Source organism: Anoplopoma fimbria, chromosome 1, assembly GCF_027596085.1.
Source record: "Anoplopoma fimbria isolate UVic2021 breed Golden Eagle Sablefish chromosome 1, Afim_UVic_2022, whole genome shotgun sequence".
Classification (NCBI taxonomy): domain Eukaryota; kingdom Metazoa; phylum Chordata; class Actinopteri; order Perciformes; family Anoplopomatidae; genus Anoplopoma; species Anoplopoma fimbria.
In genome coordinates, this window is record NC_072449.1 from 24,700,078 (window position 1) to 24,726,727 (window position 26,650).

Below are 26,650 nucleotides of genomic sequence, written 5' to 3' on the forward strand. Positions count from 1 at the left end.
GACAGTGTCACAGCCAGCCTGTTCTTTATGCTTTGCAGAATATCCAGACCAAATTTTGTTCCTTGACTTGTGACGCTGTGAGTTACCTCGGCGATGGCATGAGAGGATTAGGATCAAAGCTTTTGAGGTCTTCTCAGATGCTGACATCATGCTCAGAGTGCCCAACACTGTTTATTGATGCAGACACAGTGAGTAACCTGAGATGGTTTTTTTAACAGAAGGACATGTTGGTGGTAGTTGAACAAATTCAACAACATTTTATTTTGACAGATTATGTCTTATGGATTCCTGGAAAAAATGAAATTCAGCGTGTTGGAACTTCAAGAGTATCTTGATACTTACAACAACAGAAAAGATGCAGCTCTCAGTGTAAGGACATTCAATATCATCCAGTCTGAAAGTCAACTGTATGTCGTCACTGAGTTGTTAACGCTGTGATTCTGTTGTGTCTCTTACCCACAGTGGTTGAACAACTGTAAGGCCACCTTTCCCAGGAGTGCTGAGGGCAGTGTGATTACAAGTCAACCAGCGGAGCATGAGGACAAGGTAAAACCTTTTTCTATGGTAAAACCTTAACTTTTTAGGAATTTGAGTTATAACTCTAACATGCTGTCATATCAAATGGGTGATAATGTTAAATACTGGCTTGTGTCTATGGTTTAATGCATTCAGCCAGTGTGCGAACATAAAGGGCTGCATGATTTTAACAAAAAAAGTTGTTGATTCTTTAAGAATGGAATTATAAAAATGACTGTAAAATAGATTTCACTTCAACTGACCTCTCATACTGTACTCTCTGCATTACGATTACTGTGTGATACTTTAGCTCTGTGAGTGTTACCTCTAATTTTCTCACACTATGTAAATTTTAAGTTTATGACAACCTTCAGTTGCCGCACGTCACATTGATTATCTCATTCCAATGTGCATTGTGATCATTTTCAGCTCTGCTGGGCATGGGAGCAAGGTCTCTTAAGTTGCATTTGATCTAGCAGTAAACAATTACACTCACTTCAAAACTGAGGAAAGAAAACAGCTAAATGGAAAGTTTGCTGCTAAAATTGTGTACCTAATAGCTTACGGGTTTCCCATCAAAGTGAGTGCATTTGTGCTAATGAACAGGCAAAATTGTTACTTTGCTCGGCTGTTTTTACTTGGCTTTTTTTTTTATTAAAGGTGCCATGTGGAGTTTTCTTGTAAACAAAAGTTATGACTACATTTAGTAAAACCGCATTGTGTACATCTCCTTCCTCATTAAACATTTGCAAAGTATTTTGAATCTTTGTTGCCGTATTGCATCAAATCTTGGTAAATGACCTGTAGATCAGCAGAATAATGTGGCACCATCAGAAGGATTCTGTATCACGTCACCTGCGTGTGCTCATGTATGTCTTTATGGGCGGGAACAAGATCAATTAAACAGGGAGCCACTCAGAATAGCACTTGCTAGCGCTGCTAGATGTCATTAACTCCACAGGGATCCTTTAATTCATGGCGACTACCAGCCCTCCTTTCAGTTCTTATTTGCACATACACCGACCCTCACTTTTCTTCCTCTCTGCATGCAAATAAAACCTGTGCTAATACTTTAACCCACAAAAATATTCAGGACTTGCATGCCCTCCTTTTGATTCTCTGTTTTCCCTACCTCTTTTCTGTCCTGTAACATGCTTGCTTTGTAGCAAATGGAATCTCTGGCTGTAAGTTTGAATGACTTGTTCCTCTTTGTTATTTTAAATGGTCTTTTTTTGTTTTTAAAAGAAACATTTCGGCTCACTCTAATCCTATTTTCAGCACTTTAAAGTCGACTGCAGCTGGTCTGACTTCTATTTAGAAGTAGTTTACCAGTCGTGAGTGGTTGAGTGTTTTGCCCACCAAATGCAGAACCATACCCAATAAAGTATCTCTTAATACATAAGAAAGAGAGAAACCTAGCCCAATGAAAAGACCTTTTGCCAACAACCACTTTTCTCTTACTTTCAGCAACTGGAGCTCTGTCAAAGACTCTACAAACTCCACTTTCAGCTGTTGCTGCTTTTTCAGTCCTACTGTAAGCTGATTGAACAAGTCAATGCAATAAGCTCTATTCCTGAGGTAGGTATATCATGCATTTACTTGTCCTCTCTTTTTTTGAACCATGATACCCACCTACTAATCCATGTCCCTGTTTAATGATATGAATCCCTCTTAACCTTTAGCTGACAAATATGTCCAGAGAGCTAAACGAGCTGAAGAGAAACCTGAGAGTAGCAGCAGCCTCTGTGACGAATGATGAGATTGCTGCGTGTGAGAGCTCCTGCTCTGAGCCCACCTTCAGCTCATCCGAGGCTGCTGTGCAGGCCATCCTCGAGTGTCTGAAGAATAACGAGTTTCTGACGGCCATCCGCTGCATTCGTGAGTGCAGGTGAGAAAAAGGCTTGTTTTTCTGAATATGAGAGATGTTTGCCGTCAAAATATGTCCCCAGTGAAACAAATAACATTACTTTTTTTATGGCAGAACAACATGGCCTAAAGACATCTTCGGCAGCCACTCTGAGGATGAGGTCCAGACTCTACTCAACATCTACTTCAGACATCAAACGTTGGGTCAGACGGGAACTTTTGCTCTGGTGGGCTCAACACTGGACCTGACAGAAATATCTGTCAAGTTGATGGAACTTAACGGAGAGATCCGGGACATGATCCGACGAGCCCAAGGCTACCAAGCCATCACAGCTTTCCTCCCAGACTCCAGAGTTTCAGGCTCGACTCTTTGATGGCGGTCTGGCAGCGCATAACACCCGATCCTGCACAGCTCCCTGTCCCATGCCTAGCCTCTGGTCCAGTCTGGGGCTGCTGCTATTGTCTCAGTGGTTAACATGCACTCTGCTCTCACCTGGGAATAAAAACCAAACCCCCTTTCCTTTTCCTGCTCAGAGCACTTCAGAATGTCATAAAGTCAGGTCATTAGATGTGCAGCAATACTGTTGTTTATTTTTAGAAAGATGAGAGACTTTGCTGTTTTAGAGAAACTTAGGCTTTTATTGCACTAATAATAGAAATCTCACAAACCGACATTTGCTACTGAGGTCAATGACTTTCACATTTAACAAATGACATACCAAAGCTAAGTGATTCTCTTTCAGTTATTTTGTTTTAATTGTCAAGGGAAAATGTGCAATCCAACACAGATGTGGAAGAATTTTACTGTATCCTGAAAGAATGTATTTGAATATCATAGCATTGGAAAACATGAACATTGTTAGTACAAAAAAAGGGAGGCTTCATTACTTGGTGAAAGTAGTGGGTCTTTTGTGTGCGTGTGTGTTTGTGTGTGCTTGTGGTGTGTGTGGGTGCTTGAGTGTGTGATATAAACCTGACAACCATCACGGATGGAATAATGGATACTGATTTACAGAAATTGTTTGCATTAAACTACTTCGACATGCTGCAAAACTACTGTACCGGCTCCCAAACCTACACTACATGCTGCTTTGTGGGCTGTCTGTTACTTAAAACATCTTACTGTACCTTTTAACTGTGCAGCTTTTAGCAATTATGGTAAATTATGTAATATTATTTGCAATAGAAAAACTTGCATTTATCAGGCTAGATTTATAGAAAATCTTTAAACCTTGCAAATTCTATGTACTATAGAGGGTAATAGTAATGTTTATGAACAAATACAGAAACTATTTTAACGGAATAATTGTACATAGTGCAATGGGGGCTTTGCTCAGACTCATAAGATTGTATTTTTATGAACTTACAATTTGAGCTGCATGTAGAGGGAAAGATATGGCTATTTATAAAGATTCCACAAGAACTGATTGTGTAGCTTCTCGCCTTGTAAATACTACTGCCTTTGCAATGTACTGTTCTTTGGTGTTATGTACACTTATGTAACAGTAAAAATAAAACGTACATTTGTTAACTAAGGTTTCATTATTTTTGATTTGTGTGATATTGTTATTGTTGTTAAGGCTTTCATAACTTTGGGATTTGATATAACCTGGGTGTCACCACTCAAAAAATCTGCCTGTCAGGTGTTAGGATTTAAAACACCCCTGGCAGCAGCTTTTATACCGAGGGCAGGAGGCATAACTATATAAAGAGAACACATGGCTTAAAGACTAATAAAGGATTATCTTATCTTATCTTATCTTATCTTATCTTATCTTATCTTATCTTATCTTAGCCCGAAAGACTGCCTGAAAGGCTACATTTAGGGAAACAATACACCATAAGGTTTCAAATATATTGTTCCTCTGATATTGAAAATAATACAACCGATTCAAATATAATCGCCACCCACTTTTACAAAACATCCTGATATTCATGTAATAAGTATGTAATAAAAAAAATGTCACTGTAGCTAGATTTCAGTCTCCTTAGTTTCATTTAAACAAGACTCTTATTTTGAAGTTAGACTTAGTTCCGGTATGCGACGCGCGAAGTTTGTTTTCTAAGCAGTCAGACTAGCTAGTAGCCTTTTATAAACCTTCTGTATCTTTGTGTATTGAGGTTTGGTGGACTGTCGTCAACATTTTGTCGAGAACTTCATAGAGACATGAAAGTGGTCACTACGCCGCCATGGTACGTTTAGTTCAATCTATGTTTGCTGTTTGCTTACTTTTTGTGAACGTGTTGTATTAGCAGTCGAGGTAAGTTGACTTTTATGATGTGTTATGTGTGTTCAAGTCATTGGCAACCCACTATAACATCTGCTATGGCTGTGAATCAAACGTCAGCATCGTTTTAGTGTCAGGTGAAGTTTCCTAACGTAAGATAATGGAGTTGATGGACGCTAGTAGTTAGCGTAAGGCTGGCCTTGTATCGCATCTTTCAGCTGAAAGCTAACCATATTCTTTTTAATTGTGTCATAATGAAAACTTTTGTTTTCTCAGGTGTGCCACATAAAAAAACTTGAAGAGTTACTTAAATCAACTAGAATGGATTTACCCTCAAAAAACATGTACGAGACATATAAAGATGAAATCTGGAAAGGTAAGACGAAGCTGTCTTGACACAATAAAAGATAAACACTATAAGATGCACAAAGATTGTCCATGTTGCAGGAGTGTTGTACTGCATTACATTGTACAGCTGTTTCTGATATTGTGTCTAATCCTTTAAATCCAGCAGCATAATCAGATAATGGTACTTTTTGTGCAATCACAACAGACCAAACATAATGTTGTGAATGTACATTACATTTACAGTCATTTAGCAGACGCTTTTATCCAAAGCGACTTACAATCAGTAGTATATTACATATCATTCACCCATTCACACACTGATGACAGGCTACCATGCAAGGTGCCACCATCAGACTCTAACTAACATTCATGCAACATCCAGTCCACACCGATGGCAAGCCTTCGGGAGCAACTTGGGGTTAAGTGTCTTGCCCAAGGACACATCGACTGCCGAAGCCGGGTATCGAACCACCGACCCTCTGATTGGAGAACTACCTTGCTCTCCACTACGCCACAGCCGCCCCAATGTAGGAGGTTGTGTTCTCATTCTTCTTCTTTATATCATTCATCATTTCCTAATACAGAGCTGGGACCCTTGGATCCCAACTGGTTTGAGGCACTGACATCTCAAATGTTCACTGAGGGAAATGTCTCTGATCAAGATGACCTGTGTGGGAACCAAGAGGCAAACTTTAAAACACCCTTTGACAAAACTGCAGTAGACAGTCAGCTGTTCTCAACGCCCAAAGTTTTCAGGCACCGTCGAGTTGTGTCACCTGAAACTGAGGATGAGCAGTCGTTCACTGCTGAACAAGGTAATGTTTGATTAAAGTGTGACTGTACTGCACGTATTTATGCATTTATTTGACAAAGCTATTATTTTGTAGTACATACACTCAAGCTTAGCACAGCAAGAATATTGATGTCTGCATTGGACATTATGAATTGATTGTTGTAAATGGTAGTAATCTACTTGTGTCTGCATTGAGAAGCTTTGTTTATGTTGCATCGAAAAATAATATTTCTCTGTGGTACCACCTAGAAAAAGAAACATTGCCATGGACGACATCACAAAGTCCATATTTGTTCCCGATGTCAAAAGAGTGAGTGCAACAACTCTGAGACCTGACTCTCTCTGCTATATGTTTATTTTGATATTTCAAATTTATTTTTACATATTTCTTATTTCATTGTGATTAGGCATTCTAAAGTGCTGTTTGGTTAAAGCAAAAAATGAACAAATATTGCTTTATATATAACCCCTAATGGTAAATAAGTGTTCTTTAAGAAAATACTTAGTTCACAACTAAAATCTATTCCCATATGTTGTTAATTCCCTGTTTTATGAAAATATTTTGAAAGGAATTTTGCCAAATGTACTTGTATTGTCACTGCTGTTGTCAGTTTTTGATGTCTATTGTGGTTTTTATAGGATCCCAGGTGCAAAATATGGAGGTTTCCATCCTAAGAGTCATGACAGTCTTGGTGAGCTGTAAATGTATCTGTATTTCATCTATTTGAATTGTATCTGGAAAAAAATACGTAATCATCTCTGGTTAATTTGTTTTCTTTTGTCATCTGCACAGATCTGCTTCATACCCCACAAAAATCCCCAGTAAGTGTATTGATTCTAACAGTGATGTTAGCTTTTTTTTTCAGCAAATGCCAGTATTTGAATATGGAGTACTGGATAACAATAAGGTTTTTTTTTTTTGAATGGTACAGGTCAACTATGACAAACATATATCTGAAAGTCTCGGAGCACAGCTTCATCCGGATATGTCATGGACCAGTTCTCTGAATACCCCACCAGCCGTACCATCCACCCTAATTTTATGTAAGCAAATGACCCAACTGGTTGTTGTTGAGTTTAAAAAAAAAAAAAAAAAATATATATATATATATATATATATATATATGACTTGTTAAATAATTGTGTCTTCTTTATTTTATAGCTAAAACGGATGAGAGTCCCTGTCCAGTGAGTGTTTCTGCAGACAAAAACGTTGTTGTGAGTACTGTGTCCAGCCAAAACATGCAAGAGATATATTTCTCCAATTTGTAGAATTTAGAAATAAAAGAGTTAGAAATGCTTATTCTCTATTTCATGATTAGTAAAAGACGGAATATATTGACATTACAAATTTTTCACATCATATCATATGAAATGTCAATAGATAAGGGATCAAGATGAAGAAAAAATGCAGAAGATCTGGCACATTGATGCGTAGAAATACTACATCATAGCAAACACATAAACATATCTGGCATCAGAGATGTAACCTGTCCCATCCTCCCTCCTAAAAAACAGGGGGTCATGTACTTGCTTTAGGATTCCAACTCTAAAGTAAAGGGTCCAGATCTTGTTCCTGGTGTACAGTAAACATAGAGAATAAGTCGGTGTATCATTTAAAATTGCTTCTGAAACTACGTTTTTCTGTCTCTCCTGTCTCAGTTTGTACGGAAGCTTTTCCCCTCTCTTTCAAATGCATCCAGAGTTGGAGTGGTGTCACCCAAAAACAATGACATACCTACCGTCCCCCAAGGTACTGTGTTTTTTCATTACAATTTGCTTATATCCAAGATGGTGCAATAGCGCTGAATATGCATTACAAAACAATGAATTGCAACACATTCATACTTATTTTCCTTTGTACAGGCTTTTAGATACGTAAATCAAAAATATACTTATTGCTGGTCTGTAATCAACAGGTGTTGTTTCCCCTGAGGCGGGTCAGGATCCAGAGTCCCATGACTCCACCCAAAGTTCACTGAATCAGAGTGACCTTGTTTGGAAACAGACACTTCCAGATGCTATTGAGGATGGAGAAATTCGCAGAACAGTAGCAAGTGTTCTTGATGGAGCTGAAAATGTTCTCTCTATATTTTTCAGCAACAGTAGCTCAGCACTTAGGAAAGTGAAAACTGACAGAATCAAAAGAAAGCATATCATTCCAACGAAAGAACATTGCGGCAGCTCTACGGACGTCACATCAACAAACAATGCTGCATCCAGTGATCAGAGAACAGCTGATCAGGAACCTGGCAGACTTCCCTCACCCCCACCAGGGAAATCTGTAGATAATGGAATTACCCAGTGGTCTCCGTTAAGTTTATCTGAACTCCCACCGTGTACTGTGCATACGTCTTGCCATGATAAAAGTCCTGCTGTACAAGTGGAAACCAATATTTCAACAGAACAACTGCAGCGTGACTCTGAATTTGGCCAGCTAGTAGTGGGGCCGCCTTTAAAACACACAGACTCTGGATTTACCAAGAAAAAAAGACAATTTGTTTACACTGTTGAGACCTCAAAACCAAAAGTTCAAGGAAAACAAACGCAGTGTCAGAGGATGGACTCATCACCAGCGGTTCCAGATACAGGTAACGCATTTCTCATGCATTTTAGATGTAACAATGCTATAATAGATTATGTATTAACATGATAAAAGCCCCTTCTCTACAGTAAATTACTTTTTTTTTTATCATGCTTTTCTTCAGGACAAGAAGTGAATGTGAACCAGTTGAAAGCCCCAGATAAAGCAGACTGTTGCAGTACCGGGATGAATGAGATGCAAAAACAGGGAAATCTCGCTGACGTAAATCTACGTCCTTCTGTACAAGCAAAGGTCCAGGATCTTGACATGTCGCAGCTTTGCAAAGATTTTGCACAAGATTTCAGTCAAATGTCAGACCCCTGTAAATTGAATCAAGTACCAGAGGTTACTCCTGGAAACGGCTTCTCTCCATCAGCTTGTCTGTCAGCCATGAAACGAGCTAAGCAGAAAGCAATGCAAGCGAACCCTCACCTTGACTGTGACGGCGTCGGTGACAGAACACATGTTTCTACCGCTCATCAAAATAACCATATCAATGAGGTAACAATAAGTGACAGTGGATTCCAGTCTGCTGTTGCAGATGGCACTCATGGGACTGCATCATCATTTGTTCTTCCCAGCTCAGAGATCAATGTTCTACAGTGGACTGATAAACACAGGACCACTCCTGAGGTCACATCTACAAATAAAGGGAAGGGAAAAGCCTATTTGGATGATATTTTACAAGCAGCTGAAACAGATGCCAAGCAGCCAAGTGCAATCAGGGAAAGCCAGACACTGGGCCCTGGCAGAGACGGTGAGTTGCACATAGAGAGCACACCAGCAAAAAGGCCCAGCAGTGCCAAAGGAGCTGTCGACAACATTAATTGCATTTCACTTAATGGTCAGGCTCGTGGCAATCTGCCAGAGAAAACCGTTTATCTTCCTTCCATCCATGCATCAGGATTCAAAACGGCTTCAAATAAGGGTATACGCATTTCTTCATCCAACCTGGAGAGAGCCAAGCGTCTCTTTGAAGAGACTGAAGGGGAAATAACTTCAAGTGACCAGCCCATCAAATGTGCCCACAACGCTAAAGATGAAATGAGCGTGAGTCACAGATCAGTGAAAAATCCAACCACTAACTCAAACCAGCCATTTTCTTCAAGTGAAACCAAAGAGGATATCCGTTGCCAGTTAACAGCTTCACAAAAAGCTGACGTGACTGAGCTGTGCACTCTCTTGGAAGAAGCAGAGAGCCAGTTTGAATTCACACAGTTTAAAACTGAAAAGCCGAAACAACACATTCAAGATAATGCCACCTCTCCACTAAAAGTTGACAAAGAACTTGACCCAGATTTTCTTTCGGGTATAGATTTTGATGACAGTTTTAGTTCAGAAGCTGAAAAGCACCTGGCAGCCACTGTGATGCCTGACAAAATGACCTCCATTTCAGATGGTAAAACAAACTGTGAAACATCTGACGTCACAAGTAAATCCACAGGTTTGTCGTTGTCGAGCGCAATGAAAAAAGAAAGTTCCTTTCCTGAAGAGGTGTCTTCCTTTTCAAAGCACATCTCCGAAGGCAGTTCTGGTGTTATGACAGCTGAACCCAAAAATCTTTACGGAGGTGGTCACAGTGAAACGAGCAAGCTGCAGAATCCTTTAATGCTTGGTGTTGGATTTAAGACAGCAGGAGGAAATGTTTTGAGAGTTTCAAGAAAGTGTCTGAGCAAAGCTAGAGCTTTGTTTTCAGATTTGGAGGAGAACCTTGTGACGGGTCAAACATCTCCTGACAAGCAAAGCAGTGGAACCGATGAAAAAAGACAGATTAGGCGCAGTGTGGATATTCCAACTGGTAACTTTCTGCATCATAAAGAGGATGATTCTACGTTCACAGGTTGTGGTAACGATATTGAGAGGAAGGTTCAGGGCTGTTTGGCCAACACAAAGGAGTCTGTCTGTTCAGACATACAGATCACAGGCATAAGGGAAGAAGACGCTGCAAAAAGTTTCATAAATGGCAAAAGGGACAAAACCACGTGTCAAAGCGGGTTCCAGATGGCCAGTGGGAAAGGGATTTCTGTTTCAGCAAAAGCTATGCAGGCAGCAGACGCTCTCTTCAGAGACTGTGATTCTATTGACAGTAACGCTGTCAGTCATGAGGAAACTCTTCCAAAATGTGAAGTTCAAGGAATGAAAGTAAACTTTTCTAAAGAGCCAATCAGTGAGTTTACAAATGTGAATGCTGGATCAGCTGCTCGCCATACAGAGGTTGCACAACATAACAAGGAGATTCACAATTTAGGTTTTACGAAAACACTGCCTTTAACAAATGCAGCCTCCTTCCTTGGAAACCCGTCTTCGACTGCAAAGACACTTCCAGCTCTTTCATGGACAACATCAAAGAACACTGGCTCCTCTGCCATCAATGAATTGTGCAATAGTGGTGGATTTTGTGCAGACAGTGGGAACAAAGCTTTGATGTCAGCTGATGCACTGAAAAAAGCAGAATGTCTCTTGAATGAAATTCGTACACCTGAGGACGCAAAAAAACAACTGAAAGATAAAGAGGATGCTTTAAGAACCGGCCGTCTCGCCAATCAAATTCAAGTTTCACCACCTAAAAGTGTTGGATTTCAGACAGCCAGTGGCAAAGGAGTGGCCATTTCATCCACAGCTCTCAAGAAAGCAAAACTGTTGTTGAGTGAATGTGATGAAGTTGAGGATAAAATCGGTTTAAAACCAACGCATTCCAAAATGCCAGTTCCTGGTCCAACACCCAGGAATAGTGGATTTCTTGCAGCCAGTGGGAAGCATGTGGCATTTTCATCTGAGGCCCTCCAGAAGGCAAAAGCTCTCTTCAGTGACATCAGCTTCAGTGCAGAGATCCCAGCTGTTTCAGACACAAGGAGCAGTGACAAGACACAAGGCGATGCTGAAAATACAGAGAAAATACATTGTGGTTTCACAACTGCAGGGGGAGCTAAAGTCCATGTGTCACAGAAACATCTGCTGAAAGCAAAAAACATTTTGACAGAATTCGATGATGGTTCTCTTTCAGCAAAGGCAATGCAAGAAGCAGATGCTTTCTTCAAGGACTGTGAAATACTGGATGGTAATGATGGTATGTCAGCTAAACAAAATAAAAGTATAGCACCTTTGTGCAGAAGTGGCAGCGAGAAGAAAAACCTTTCAAAATGTAAAGAAGATCAGAGGTTGAAAATAAACATCTCTGAAGATCTTGGAAAGGGACAAACTGAACTTGAAAATGTGAACATGGGATTAGTTGAAAACCATGAAAATATGCTGCATCCTAATGATGTGGAGAATCACAAAGGTGCTTTTAACAATACATTGGATTTTTCCAACACAGCTGCTTTACATGGAAACCCATCTTTGATGACAAAGACCCTTTCCCCCCTGTTGTTCACAACATCAAAGAACAGTAGTTCCTCCGCCATGAAAGAATTGAGCAAAGGTGGTGGATTCTCCACAGCCAGCGGGAAGAAAGTATCCGTGTCTGATGACGCAATGACAAAAGCAAAGTCTCTTTTGAATGAAAGTACTACATTAGAGGACACAAACAAACAACTGAAACAAAATGTAAACACCTTTCCACCACAGACTGGGGGATTTCAGACAGCCAGTGGCAAAGGAGTTGCTATTTCATCTGAAGCCCTAAAAAAAGCACAAACTCTGTTAAGTGAATGTGATGAAGTTGAGGATCAAATCTTTGTAAAACCAACCCATCCCAAGATGCCAGTTCCTGGTCCAACACCCAGGAATAGTGGATTTCTTGCAGCCAGTGGGAAGCATGTGGCATTTTCATCTGAGGCCCTCCAGAAGGCAAAAGCTCTCTTCAGTGACATCAGCTTCAGTGCAGAGATCCCAGCTGTTTCAGACGCAAGGAGCAGTGACAAGACACAAGGCGATGCTGAAAATACAGAGAAAATACATTGTGGTTTCACAACTGCAGGGGGAGCTAAAGTCCATGTGTCACAGGAACACCTGCTGAAAGCAAAAAAAATATTGACCGATTTTGCTGATGTTGAATGTCATGATTCAAACTCAACAAGCCCACACGACATCCGTAAGTCAGATCTATCAAATGTGAAAGATGTGAAAAGAACCTGTAATCCCACCACAGCCAGTGACGAGGACATGTTTAGTGCTCCTCATAATTCGAGAGTTGACGATTGCACTTTAATCAAAGAGCAGGCACATGCAGATGCATTTAGGTTAAAAGAAGGCAAAATTACCCCAGCAGGGTTGGGCGACCTCCATGACGGCCCTGTAGAGAAAATGTCATGTGTGTTGGACTATGAGATAAAGCAGACAAACAGCAGAGAGGGGTCTAAGGGGAAAAGGCCACAGGTGTCTTCAGCTTTAAACTTTCAGTCACTAAACCTAAGCGGCTGCACTGAAACCCAGCAGAAGTTGTTCGCCCAGGAAGCTCTGGACTGCACTAAAGCCTTGTTAGAGGACGAAAGTCTCTCTGACCGAAGTCTCTCAATGACTTTAGACAATGTGCCGCTGCAAGAAAACCCCAAATACAGCCACAGATCTGTAGAGGACCGACAGGGGACAGGGAAAAGATCAGCAGAGGACCCCGATATGACTGGTAAGTGTTTGTTACTCAGAACTTTAAGGAGTATAATATGCTTTTGTTAATGCTGCACAGATCGTCTCAAGAGCTTATTGAATCTAAATTATTTGCTAACAAAGTAATTTTACTGCAGTCTTCATTGGTTATTCTAATTTAAATAAATTGTTCCCACATTTTAGATAGACCATCATTTTGAAATGAACGATAAGGCTTGTATATTAGTAACCGTAAGATGTGATGCTCTATGTTACAAGCAGGACTGTTAACCCTTAATGGTTTCCTTACTGTTATGAAACATTGAAGGTCAGCCTCCCCTTAAAAGACGATTACTGGAAGAGTTCGACAGAACTGTTGATGGTCCAAGAGGCTCCACCCTCCATCCGGAAAAAAGTTGTCCAAATGGTAAATCACTAGCACTGTAAGACGTTATCTAAAGAAGACATATTTTGTCTTGTAAATGAATTGATCTGTATTTGTTTCTTAATGAAGGTCTGATGAAAGACAGAAGGATTTTCAAGTACAGCGTCTCTCTCCATCCAAACATCACGAGGCCACACACGTAAGTTTACTGGGATTCCTTGGCCATGTTTTTAAGCGGCTAAACTGGTTTTTAGCTCTTTGTGATGTATTTTTCTGTGTTACAGCAGTGGAAACTACTGTGTGGAAACCAGATTGCAAAATACTACACCAACACAATCCTCAATCCCAGAAGAAAGCAGATCAGCACATTCCAAGAAGCCAGCATTTGTTCCTCCTTTCCTCACGAATACAAAGACAGAAGGTCGTAAGAATACAATGCTCAAGGACAACGCAAGAACACCTTCTGCATTTGTTCCTCCATTCAAAAAACAAAGAACTATTGTCCAAGAGAGCTCCTCCAAACCACAGGTGGAGGAGAAGGAGGATAAACACCACCATCTCTTTGTAACGCCCTTTAACAGCAACACGTATGTACCGCCCACTAAAAAACCCCAAAGCACTACAGAATTAACTGGTAATAAAAGCAAAGAAGACCCTGAAACGGTGGCCTTGGCAGAGAATACAAATGATAAACTGATGAATAATCAAAACCTCCCTGTTGGCTGTGGATCAGAGGACTCTGCTGCAGAGACATCACATGTGGAGGACAAATTGTTCCGATGCCAAGGTGCAGTAAGCTTTTTGGACGAAGTTAAAAAACTCTGCAAACCATAGTCAAACTAATGATGTGTTTTTGGTCTGCAGACACATTTCAGAATCTTCATAATGTAGAGCTGGCACGAGATATGCAAGACATGAGGATCAGGAAAAAAAAGCGCCAGACCATTCGACCTTTGCCAGGAAGTTTGTTTCTAACCAAAACCTCAGGAGTGACTAGGATTCCATTAAAGGCTGCAGTTAATGGAAGGCCTCCTGCAAGATACACCCCAAAACAGGCAAGGCCAGAACTGTTTTGACGTTAGATTCTGTTGTATTTGGTTACAAATTAGATCACTGTCACCTGTAAAGCTTTATAACATGTCCTTGTTCTTCAGCTGTATGGACACGGAGTTCATCAACATGTGTGTGAGATCTCCAGTGAGACTGCAGAATCTTTTCGCTTCGATTTGAAGCAGTTCCTCAAACAGATAGCTCTTCTAGACGGAGGTGGTGTTCAGCTTGCTGATGGAGGATGGCTAATCCCCAGCAAGGATTGGACTGCAGGAAAAGAAGAGTTTCATAGGTATTATTGGTTTTTAGTTGAGTTTAAATCAGACTTTGTTAGTTTGAGCCTTATTTTTGTGAAACGAGGTGTGTCTTGGTGTCTTCAAATGCAGGCTGATTGTACTGAGTATCATCTTTTTCTACCCGTCCACAGAGCATTATGTGACACCCCAGGTGTGGATCCTAAACTGATCAGTGAGGGTTGGGTGTACAATCACTACCGATGGATTGTGTGGAAGCAGGCGTCCATGGAAAGATCATTTCCAGAACTAATGGGCAGCCTCTGTCTCACCCCAGAGCAGGTTCTCCTGCAGCTGAAGTACAGGTAGGTAGATTTATAGCTTATTTTATAGAAATGTGTTCCTGTTGAAAAAGTTAATAAATGTAATGTGCTTTACAAGACACCCACACATCTTGTTGTAAAATATGTGCAAATATATCCCTGAACTATCAATGGTATAGAACATAGCCTAGTGCCATTTTGTGAAAGATTCAAAGGCTGAATTATTACATTTTATAAGCATTGAATTAATTTGTATTTATTTTTTATTCATACACACAAGATAATCAAATGTGTTTTATGTATTAAATGTTTAAATTTGAAAATGTAATTTTGTCTAAATTAATTTTTGTGTCAGATATGATGTTGAGGTGGACCACAGCCGCAGGCCGGCTCTAAGAAAGATCATGGAACAGGACGACACAGCAGCTAAAACCCTGGTCCTCTGTGTCTGCGGGGTCTTCTCCAGGGGTCACTCCCCAAACAGACAGAGTATCAATGACACCAAGACTCCACAAAGTGCTGATGTCAAGGTCGAAAATCCATTTGCAGTTGTCTGGCTGACAGACGGATGGTATGCCATTAAAGCCCAGCTGGATGAACCTTTGACCGCCATGCTTCACAAAGGTCGAGTGGCTGTCGGTGGCAAATTGATCATCCATGGGGCTCAGCTGGTGGGATCACAGGAAGCTTGTTCCCCTCTGGAGGCACCTGAATCTCTCATGTTAAAGGTACTTTAAGAGGGAGCCGAGCACATGTTATTCTATCTTTCTACGAGGCAATCATGTAAATTGGCTAATTTATGGTTTATGTTTAGATTTGCGCCAATAGCAGCAGACCAACACGATGGGATGCAAAACTGGGATTTCACAAGGATCCAAGGCCATTCCTGCTTCCTGTCTCCTGTTTGTACAGCGGCGGAGGACCAGTAGGATGTGTGGACATTGTCGTACTGAGAAGCTACCCCATACAGGTGTGTTTAGTCTTACATTGATATATTGTCACTGTTACACCTGGAAGTTCACCACGTCCCCTTTGACTGTATGCTTGCCACATTGTGCAGTGGATGGAGAGGAAACCAGATGGAGGCGTTGTCTTCCGATCTGTTCGTGCCGAAGAGAGGGAGGCGAGACGATACAACGGCCACAAACAAAAAGCTATGGAGATCCTGTTCGGCAAGATTCAAGAAGAATTTGAAAAGGAGGACAAAGGTAGGAATTATGTTTTCATTATGTTAAGAACAGGTTGAAATGGAATAAGTCTTTAACACAATTATCATCTTCAGGTCATAACAAACCTCAACATAGAAGACGGACGATCAGTCGTCAGGGTATTTCCAGTCTTCAAGCTGGAGAGGAGCTGTATGAAGCAGTGGGGGATGACCCAGCTTACCTCGAGGTGATAAGGAATGTACTTAACAGCTTGTTCACTTAATATGTAATGTAATGTAATGTAATATATCTTATTAAACAGAGCTTTAATTGCATGCCTTTTTTCACTTGCATGTCCAAGGCTCATCTGAGTGAGCAGCAGATGGAGACCTTACGCACCTACAGGCTTTCTCTGATGGAGAAGAAGCAGGCTGAACTACAGGATCGCTACCGACGAGCTTTAGAAAGTGCAGAGGACAGTGAAGGTAGCTGTCCCAAGAGAGACGTTACACCTGTGTGGAGACTCTGTGTTGCTGATTCCTTGGAAGAACGCGGCAGTGGTGTGTTTTTATTTTAATTAATTTTAGATGTACGATGGTTGTATATGCGATTTGTGTTTTCAAAATACTGGTTTTAAATTATCTTGTTGTTTTTTTTAGTTTACCAGTTGAACCTTTGGCGACCCTCCTCTGATGTTCAGTCTTTACTGAAGGAAGGCTGTCGATTCAAAGTCTATAATCTCACCACTTCGGATGGAAAGAAACATGGTGCCAGCACATCTGTTCAGCTGACTGGGACAAAGAAAACACAGTTTCAGGACCTACAGGTACTGTAAAAACAAACTATCTTGACTCAGTGTCCATGTTGAATTCTAGATACACTATTCATAAAGTCAGATAGATTAAGGAAATCATTTATAATATTTCATATTTTTATATCATTCAGACTTCTCAGGAATGGTTATCAAGATGTTTCCAGCCAAGGGTCTCTACCTGTTTTGTGGATCTTCAAAACCCTGAATTCCAGTTGCTGTGTGAAGAAGTTGATCTCACAGGATATGTAATCAGTATCATAGATGGACAGGGTAGGTATCTTTTTTCCTAACAGTTTCTGCCATAACTACAGTGTATTGTTCACTAAATGATTGTTTTTGCTTTTGACCACAGGTTTCTCTCCTGCATTGTATTTGGCTGATGGGAAACTCAACTTTGTTAAAGTGCGCTGTTTCAGCAGCTTTGCTCAGTCTGGCTTGGAGGATTTGGTAAAACCACGTGTCCTGTTGGCTCTGAGCAACCTGCAGCTGAGAGGTCAGTCCTCCTCTCCCACTCCTGTTGTGTTCGCTGGAGATCTGACCATCTTCTCAACAAACCCCAAGGAATATTACCTCCAGGAATCCTTCAGCCAAAACAGAAGCCTGGTCCAGGTACAGTGGTAAAATCCCTAACCTGTAAAGCAGCTGATATACTTCAAAAACTGTATTTACCATTCACTCAATTAAAGATACTTTGTTCTTCAAATGCTAGATACTCTCACAGCCAAAGGGCTTCAACTTCTGAAAAAGCTATAATTTTATCAAGTAACAGTTGTAGATTCTGTTATCATCAGCAATGTTTCTCAAATATAAGTATTTTTGACATATTAACTGACTTGACTGCTGAAAGAAGTTGTGCTGAACAGCATTAGAAAATGCATTTGTTGAAAATATGCTAAAATGGAATAGTTTTAGTCCGTGTAGCCTTTCATTCTGACCTCTAACGTATATTATATGCCTTCATTTCACACTTGAAAGAGACAAACTTACTTTGATAGGCATTCTATCAAGCACAGATTGTTTATAACAGTATAAACTTACTTTTCTTCATCTCCTTGGTTTTGACACAAAACAATATTGTAAAATATAAAAATGACTATTAACTATTACTTTCATCTTGTGTTTTCAGAATCTGAAAAACTTCTTTCCAGCTGCTGAGGAGAAGCTTTCACATTTAGTCAAATCTGATGGCCGGGGGTCCATCTCTTCTCCAGCTCAAACCGCAGCTTTTTCAACGGTCAGAAGACAAGACACAAATACAAGTGTGAGTTCATCTACTTGCTGTTTGATGCATTTGCTCTCCTGACAACTTCATATTGATTAAAAGCTATAAAACGTGTCCTTTTATGCAGGTGACGTCTCAGCAGCCAGTCAGAAGCCTTGGTTCCTTCACACCTGTCGGCAGGAAACCCCCTGCAGCAAACTGTTCGACAGAGAAGGACCCTAGCAGCATGAAGAGGAAGAGATCTCTGGACTACCTGTCTCGTATCCCGTCTCCACCACCTCTCCTCCATCTGGGCTCAGTGGCTTCTCCATGTGTAAATAAGACATTCAACCCCCCTCGGAGGTCTGGGACACCTAGCACTTTAATGACTGTACAGACTCCAGCTCACAAACCTGTCAGTTCACCGGTAGAGGATGAATGGGTGAATGACGAGGAACTGGCTATGATTGATACTCAGGCTTTGCGTGTTGGTGATTTATTGCAGGTACATAAGGCTGTGTGATGCCAAGCACACTACAACTTTTAAAAAACTGTACAAATAAATGAATGTAAATGCTGCATATGCCACATATTCTGTGGTTGTTTTTTTGGTCTCACTGGACCCATTAAAGAGGTGAAATCACTTCAGATAAGTAAAATCATGTCATCGCTTTAAACTGATCTACATTCTTCCTTCGGTCTGTTTTTTGTTTTTCTGAAAATTGAGTAAGTTGAACACAAATTTAGAATTACATTCCTGCACTTGATGATGACTGCTCAATGATACCCTATGTGTGCTGTGTTTGAAGACAAATACTAGAGGGCTGATCAGGGAATCACTCCTAAAGAGAATGACCTTGTTTTTTTTATGTTTATGTGAATTCTAAAAAAATTAACACAAGCTGTATAGGAAACTGCAATATTTAACAAACTGGTTCTCATGGTGAAAAAATTACAAGAAATCAATAATTTATATAGTTAAGTTGCTTAATAAGATAAGATAAGATAATCCTTTATTAGTCACGCAGCAGGGAAATTTGCAGAATAATAATAGTAAGAGGTTTAATAATTAGGACACTAGAAAATGACACTAGAAATGACAAAATGCATAAAAAAGTATTATGTCTGTCCCAATTTTAAGTGCAGTTATAGAAAATTCTTTTTTAGTAAGATTCTTAATTTAAGAAGGTTGATAGCACAACAAGGATTTTATTATATGTTAGATTAACCCAGTTTGCCACAAGTTCAAAGATATTTGTATCTTAATAATCAAGCTCATGGAGAAATGGGAGGAGATGAAGCTACACCATCATCTTTTATTTTGTATCAGATTACGAACATATTTGGTCCACGTCGTGGTCATGGATTTATTTGGGTGTCACACTTTTCCATGATCTTCAACCGTGTCACACTCCAGGCCAGCATGGGGCGCTGACGCACTCGTTCGCTGGTTCCCTGGTTCACCGTTCCTCGGCCTGCCTACCTTGCCTCTGATTGGCTACTTCTGGTTGCAGTGTAAGCCAATCAGAGGCAGAGGCAGCCGCGTCATCACGCCTTCGCTCGCTGGCCTTAATTAGAAGAAGAAGAAGAAGAACAACGTCACTTCCGTAAACACAAGCACCTGCTATGTGGAACTTTTGCGCGGTTTTACTTTTTTATTAATGTCGCTTTTTCCATTATTTATGCGTCCTGACTTCAAACGGTGAGCGTTGAAGAATAGTGACATTTACTGTATGTTGAATGTCAAGGTATTAAATATTCTAACGTAACGGAGTTTTGTTTTGCACCGTCTTCTTTGTGGCTCGTCAGGTGACATTAGCTAACCTCATGTTTTAGTTAGTTTCGGGTTTAGCCCAAGTGCACTGACATATATACTTATTTAACTGTTAGATACTCATCCCCAGTTGTTACTATGTTTTCTCGCCACTAAAGACGGTTTCATTCGTCTTAATGAGCATTTGTGTGTTTGTCCAATGCAGATGTCTCATACCGGATCCTCATGCAGGACCTCTCGCATAAAAAACCCCGTATGTGGGTGCGGGTGGAAGAAACGCCAACGGAAGAGATGACTCGGCTGACAAAAACGCTAAATGTGTAAACAAAGACTCCAGCATTCCGGACAGAAGGAGGCAGCGTGCGTTAAAGCAGGTAGGACTCACCAGCTCCACCTTCATCGGGCCAGCATTTCCTCCTCTAAAAACAGCCAGGGTCAAGTCTGACATTGAAGATACACTGAGTGAGTTTTACAAAGAGCTTGAGAAGATTGATGCGCCTGATGGTGCTTATGATAACTCAGGGAAACAAAAGGCTGGTGTTGGTCAACCACGCGTACCCTCTAAAACGTCTACAAGCAACCATACTCGGGACGTAAGCGAGGAAAGAATTGTTTACACAGTCAACCGTGCAGCAACAGAGGGCTACCAGAAAGGCAGTGGGCAGAAGGAGCCGTCCTGGTCTCACTGGTATCAAAATGAGCCATACCACCCCAGAAGACCGAGGCCAGATGCTCCTGCTCCAAGTCAATGGCATTATCCTCAAACGGTGAACAGACCACCAAACCCAAGCTTTCACAGACCCCCATTCCATCGGCCATCACCCCCAACTGCATTCCCAAATCAACAAAACCCACCATCAACAGCGAATCAAAACTGGAGCGGCTCAGGCACGACAAACCAGTACCAGGAGGAGTCGCATTTTCCAAAGTTTTCTAGCTTTCCACCTGCGAATGTATCCAGTCAACCCTCTCAGGGCTTTTATGGAGATTCCCCATACCGCTTAGACAGGGATGAACGGCGTTGTAGCTATGATGTGCACTCAGATAACGTTGGATGGCCCAGGGGTAGGGAAGAAGAATCGTGTCAGTTTGTTAAAGATTATGACAGATCCCAGAGATACGACTCAGAAAATGAACGGTGGGAGCAGCACTGCCAAACCCCTGCCAACACTAAAGCATTCCATCCTTCCTTGGTGCTGATCTTGATGAGGGGATTACCAGGATCTGGGAAATCGACACTGGCCAGGTAAGTCTTTATGTAATCTCGAGTCATAAAAATAAGTGCATTGACAGTTTAAAGGAGTCTAAAACTCCAACTCTAAACTTCAAAGCCTGAACATATTATTTTTAATGCACTCTTGTGTCCCATCTTTCTCACAGGGAGCGGCTCTCCGCTGGTCCCAACGGCCTGATACTGAGCACAGATGACTTCTTTGCTTACAGAGATGGGTACCGCTATGAACCAGGCCTCCTCGGTGCAGCACATGAATGGAACCAGAACAGAGGTATTGTCTCCTTAAATGCTCACTCAGCCAAAATGGTACAAAAGTTATTTATTTTTAGTTTTCGTCACATCATCACATGTGTGAGTATTTTCAGACATATATGACGAGTAGATAAGCCAGACAAAAATGTTAGTTCAGTGTCTCTGCCTGTTGGGAAAATGTCATCCTCCCCTAGTCCCACGCAAACTAAGATTATGCACCTTTTTAGCTAATAAGTGGATGTATTATGAAAGCAACAAGTTCTCTTTAAAGAATACTTCACTAATAACTAATATCTCAAGAAAGTTTGGAGGTAATTTATTCAAATTTGGCACAAACATCCACTTGGACTCAATATGAAGTGATTAGATTTTGGTGGTTAAAGGGTCAAGGTCACTGTGACCTCTCAAAGCACATTTTTGCCCTAACTCATAAATATTACAGTTATGACAATTTCACACAAATGTCTAAAAGAATAAAATGATGAAGTGATGACAGACACTATATGTAAACTGCAACTTGTCGGAGGCATACAACCACAGGTGGTAATTCAAGTTCTCGATTCAAAGCATTATTAAGTTGTTGCACCATGTCGGTCTCCATTTGGTTTACATCTGAGATCCCACAAGGTGGTGCTTTGCTCCCTTTTGGCACGATAATTGTGTTCATATCTTGTAGTGTGAGAAGAACATCTGTAAAGTTTCTCCTTATGTGTGTGACGCTTGTAGGTGGAGGAGAGATTAGAAAAATGGATTTGATGAGATTTTTGTTTTTCCTGCCAGAAATCAATATTTTTCTGTGTGTTTAATTCTCTTTCAGCTAAAGATGCTATGCATGATGGCCGATCTCCCATTATTATTGATAATACAAACCTCCAAGCTTGGGAAATGAAGCCATATGTCAAAATGGTGGGTATGGGCTTTTAAATATAATTGTGTGTTTGATTATGCAGTACTACACCTCCTTCATAGATCCTAATCAGATTTCCATCTATTTGAACAGGCCATAGAGAGAGGATACAAAGTGGACTTTTGTGAACCAAACACCAGCTGGAAGTTTGATCCTTATGAGCTGGAGAAGTACGATTCCTTAATTGTCATATTAAATGCACATGCCGGTGCAGACTTTTGAAAGCATATAGATACTGACATCAACTCACTCCACTTTTTTCCTTCAGGAGGAACAAGCACGGTGTTCCAAAGGAGAAGATCGCACTGATGATGGATCGTAGTTCTTTTCCAATATCTGTAGACATTGTCATGTGTTCACAAGAGCCAAATCACGTGAACCAAAGACATCAACCAGAGCAGCCACAGATGATGAGGCAGGACCGAGATTTCCGTTAGTTTTTTACAGGAATTCAAACGGCGAAACAGTTTGCTTCGAAGAACACATATTTTGTAATGGAGTAAATATTGTTTGCTACTGTTTTTAAGTGATTTTTTAAAATCATTATTTTTTTTAATATTGTAAATGTATGTAATGGAAGAGGAAATCTATTTTTTCTGAAGAAGTTTTCATCATTAAATTTTCACATATAATGTTTACTGGGAATGAAAATCTGCTTTATTTTTGTATTTAATGACTTGTATTTCATTATTGTCCTTTTGGCAGATTCAAAAAGTTGTCCTCGTCTGCCTCGTATTAGTTTCCTGTGTTAATTGATTATCAGTTGGTTGTTAAAACAGTTTTCAGTGTTTTCTGATTTCCCGGAAATCAACAGAGAAGCGGCTACAATGTTATTTTCTGGAAAACCACAAGTTTCATAGTTGATTAACCTCTTTGGTTATTACAACATGTTTCTTTTTTTAAGGCAAGGAGTGGTTTTTATGCCTAATGCCTGCAAGGGGCACAAAAAGGCCATTTTCCATTCCTCTCCTAGAAAGTGCAGAATATCTTAACATTAAAAGCATGCAGGAGTGTGTTGTGTATTGTGGTATATACACTCATATTAGATGACAAACTGTATCATTATGATGCGTTCTTCCAGGTGAGTGATTCATGGATAAATGGCGGGATGTAAGATTTTGTTAGCTTAGATTGAGTTCTTTATATCTACATAGGGAGTGTGTCCTCCTCTCAGAGTACGACATGTTGCACTGCTGTGTTTCTACAGTAGTAATACACTAAATCTTACACACTGGTCCTTAAAAACAATAGTCAGGTGCCCCTATTCACACTGAAATAGGTTTTTCTTGCTGTGATCACACCTCCCGAGGAACGATCCGTTCCTAATAGTTTTCTATGTAGATGATGTGATAAAATACACAGCTGTCAGTCCGTGCAAAAAAAAAGCTATTAAAAGGTTATCTGAAGCTTATGTGAAACTTCAGCAGAGTGAGTTAAAAAACCAAGTGAAAATGTTCCAAAGGTATGCTTATTTAGTGTCAAAATCCCTCCTTAAAGTCAGTGAAGCAAAGTACATATACCAGAAGTACAAACTATTTGTTAACTTGAGTCTTGGTAAACACACTGAACCTGTCAGCCAAGCAGCATAACTCCAAAGGGCTTACATTACATGACTGTGGGAAAAAAACAGTCTCTAGAGACCTTGTCACAGTGAAAGCTCTGACATACAGCAGAATAACAGGGTGTGAAGAGATCCGTGTCTGATGGCATTCATTGCTGTGTCTCGCAGGAAATCTCATTTTGCCTTTCTATTCCCTCCGGCGTTCATACAAGCAGCACATTTCATGCTTTGTTTCAATCAGTGAAGTCCTGTGGAGAGACAGGAATCATTACTCTGTTTTAACTCAAACTCATGTTTCCATTTAAGCATGAAATATGTTTCAGTTTGCTTGGAAATCTACACAATAGATGGTAGTTGGCTGAAATCTTTGAGTTAAAATGCTATTAACCACGTTGGATCTGTGTTCCATTGCTCCCTTTGAATTTTTTGTACACGTTCCTATTTTTCTGGGGAGCTTAATGTGACATATCTAGGTTACCTTTCTGTTCTCTGCTCCACTATATCATGTCTAAAAATAGCAAGAAGGATAAGAACACTGACAATGGGATTCACATGAAGTAGGGATATTTTGACTAAATATGTATTGAGGAAATGAACAGTAAAGGCTTAAAACACTATCTGAATTGGGTGGATAAAATAACAGAAACATCTTAAGTTAGTAACCCTGCCGTGAATAGTCAACTGCAGTCAATTTGATGAAGCTCATCATCTCTGTTTTTTGTTGATACTGTCAAAAGTCATTTTTGGGTCTGTAGATTGTATTTTAACAAGCAAACATGCTTGTTAAAGTCTCACATAATCTGTGATGGTTGGGGCTTGCTTGTCATAACCTTTCTTCCCCTTTCTGTCTAATTCTTTTGTTTTAGCTCATGATTTTTAATTATACAATTTTGTAGTGTTTTAGACGAATGTTCCTCCAGCCAGTCCATATGATGTTTGCTGCCGTTGCATTGTTTTGCATAGTATGGTATTTCCATGAATTCATCCACCTCCTGTTGACCAGACACACACAGTTTTCAGCAGCACTTTCATCTTGACAGCTGTGCATTTTTACGTTCGACTTAGTGCAGCTGGTTTTGTGTTTCACAAACCCAGAAGCTGTGATTTGTTGAGGAGCTGCAGTGGGTTTTCCATGACGATAACAATGAAAGTAAAGTTTGGTAACCTTCAGTAATTGTAAACATGCATCTTGGTGTTTGAAGGTTGACTGACATATAGATGACTCAGATTGCAGTATTCAATGTACTTTTGTCTGCAGCTTCCTGTCGTCTCTCCAGAGGTTTATTTACACAGCGCTGACCTTGATCTACAGAATCCAGTGCCAATGTGCAAGACCACTTTTAGTGGTTAAGGAAATAATGTGAGTCACAGCTTTTTCTGCAGTTTATTTGTAACTATGGGAAAAACAAAAGGGCATACAGGATTTGGGATTAGAGTAATTGAATCTGCAACAGGTACCAGAAAGGAGGTACAAAACTACTGAATTGATGATATTTAAAACCAAGAAAGGGGGCTTTTTTGTAATTGATTACAATCTTGAAAGGGAAATCAAAAAAGTGTGTTCATGGTTTTAATGCGCATATTGCAAAAAACTATGCATGGTGAATTATAAACGGAGAGATGCAATGATGATGAAAGAAAACAGACACAAGAGTGGTATTTCCAAATTATTATTTAATCTAACAAATAAACGCTGATGAGCTTTTGGTTAATAATATGTGGTACCAAATCCATGACCTTTAGTAGATATAAAGGCTAAGCTGTTTAGATAGATCTCCCTGAGATAGCGATGACCCTGTGTAAGAGAATCAATGTGGAGGCAGTTTAAAAGAACTTTCAAATGGGTTTACTGTCCATCATGTGGATTGCAATGCCTCCCTTTCGCCAACGTTAGTTAGCAGTTTGAGCCTTTGTGTGGTGCTGATGGATCTCTTTTCCAGTCTGAGGCAATAAAGGAGGTCCAACAGTAAGTCAATAACAAAGACCCATCAATAAATAAATAACCAAGCAGAAGGGTGTTAGCCGACTTGTATATCTTTAAAGGAAAAGTCTTGACCTCTTGATAAATCCCGGTACGGACAGGGGTGACATGAGCTGCCCGTTTCCATAGAAAAAAAACATGATTGTTCTTATTTTTTAAAACAGTTTGAACTAAGACAGACAAGCTTGTAGTTAACACAGAGCTCCTAAAGCAGGTGGTCAGTGTGTAACTTCACAAAGGAAAACATAGTGCTCTATTGGTAGGTATTGAGATTTCTACTTCAACTTTGATAACAATACCATAAAAGAGAGGTTAGGCAGACCGTGATTTGTTATTTGTGCAACAACGACATAATATCCTGCTATTCTTTTACAACAGGATGTCAGACACAGGAAAAGTCATGCATTTTAATCTGTGGACGAGCTTTCTGCTGTCCCTGTTCTCTGAGCATTTAAATCAGTACACAAAAATGACATCTGAAGAAACATTGGTCAAAATTCATAAGCCTTAGGACCTTTTGACCTATATTTTTGTGTGCTTGTGTTTTGGAGGTTTTGCTTGGATTAGCTATAGAAACATAAACATACATAAACAGGAATAAATATAAATTGCTTAAATCAATAAAATGACAATATGGCTTTGCTTTTGGCTGTTCCTCCTGTCTTATATCTTGCATTATCACTGTGCTTTAGTTTGCTCAGCCAGAGAGACTCTGGGTTTTTCTCAACCTGTGAGATAATTTATGCCTCTGACTAACATTTGCAGCTGTATTAAACCACCAATAATCATGCTGGGGGCTGGTAGAGTGCTTGAAACATAAACAATGTGCCTGCCTACTATGTGAATCCATGATTTAATAGATTAAACAGATGCGAATAGTAACGGCAGCACTGTGGAGGTGGAGGCTTGCAAAGTCACTGTTGTTTAT

General features: G+C 40.2%; 3 protein-coding genes across 7 annotated transcripts in view; all 3 read left to right on the forward strand.

Annotated features, from left to right (window-relative positions):
• The window catches only part of LOC129089834 (protein furry homolog), a 42,123-nt gene extending 38,225 nt beyond the window's left edge, over nucleotides 1-3,898 (forward strand). For all 3 annotated transcript variants that reach the window (XM_054597335.1, XM_054597251.1, XM_054597417.1), the window contains 6 exons: nucleotides 39-188; nucleotides 271-369; nucleotides 463-546; nucleotides 1,984-2,094; nucleotides 2,199-2,404; nucleotides 2,498-3,898. In XM_054597335.1, coding sequence (XP_054453310.1) covers nucleotides 39-188; nucleotides 271-369; nucleotides 463-546; nucleotides 1,984-2,094; nucleotides 2,199-2,404; nucleotides 2,498-2,756 — 909 coding nt within the window. In that variant the 3' untranslated portion in view covers nucleotides 2,757-3,898. The remainder of the gene's footprint in view (nucleotides 1-38; nucleotides 189-270; nucleotides 370-462; nucleotides 547-1,983; nucleotides 2,095-2,198; nucleotides 2,405-2,497) is intronic.
• Nucleotides 3,899-4,457: 559 nt separating this feature from the next.
• Nucleotides 4,458-18,675, forward strand: brca2 (BRCA2 DNA repair associated). 3 transcript variants are annotated; one of them, XM_054600818.1, is made up of 27 exons: nucleotides 4,458-4,575; nucleotides 4,887-4,986; nucleotides 5,543-5,773; nucleotides 6,001-6,061; nucleotides 6,391-6,443; nucleotides 6,545-6,573; nucleotides 6,684-6,795; nucleotides 6,914-6,969; nucleotides 7,414-7,504; nucleotides 7,671-8,342; nucleotides 8,460-12,899; nucleotides 13,188-13,286; nucleotides 13,374-13,443; nucleotides 13,529-14,031; nucleotides 14,109-14,299; nucleotides 14,399-14,586; nucleotides 14,722-14,892; nucleotides 15,206-15,578; nucleotides 15,665-15,820; nucleotides 15,911-16,058; nucleotides 16,133-16,245; nucleotides 16,360-16,558; nucleotides 16,658-16,824; nucleotides 16,944-17,082; nucleotides 17,165-17,421; nucleotides 17,939-18,073; nucleotides 18,162-18,675. In XM_054600818.1, exons 1-27 carry the CDS (start codon nucleotides 4,573-4,575, stop codon nucleotides 18,534-18,536), a joined length of 9,132 nt encoding a protein of 3,043 aa, XP_054456793.1. In that variant the 5' UTR covers nucleotides 4,458-4,572; the 3' UTR covers nucleotides 18,537-18,675. The 3 variants fall into 3 exon arrangements, with proteins under 3 accessions (XP_054456793.1, XP_054456800.1, XP_054456806.1); XM_054600825.1 differs by having other exon boundaries at nucleotides 13,532-14,031; XM_054600831.1 differs by having other exon boundaries at nucleotides 6,914-6,939.
• A 1,357-nt stretch (nucleotides 18,676-20,032) lies between these two features.
• On the forward strand, nucleotides 20,033-22,787 carry n4bp2l2 (NEDD4 binding protein 2-like 2; the record flags this gene model as incomplete). Its single annotated transcript, XM_054606425.1, has 5 exons — nucleotides 20,033-21,033; nucleotides 21,168-21,292; nucleotides 22,091-22,179; nucleotides 22,274-22,350; nucleotides 22,449-22,787. Coding segments are annotated over 5 exons (1,461 nt in total), but the record flags the coding sequence as incomplete, so codon positions are not given.
• Between the last annotated feature and the right edge of the window lie 3,863 nt (nucleotides 22,788-26,650).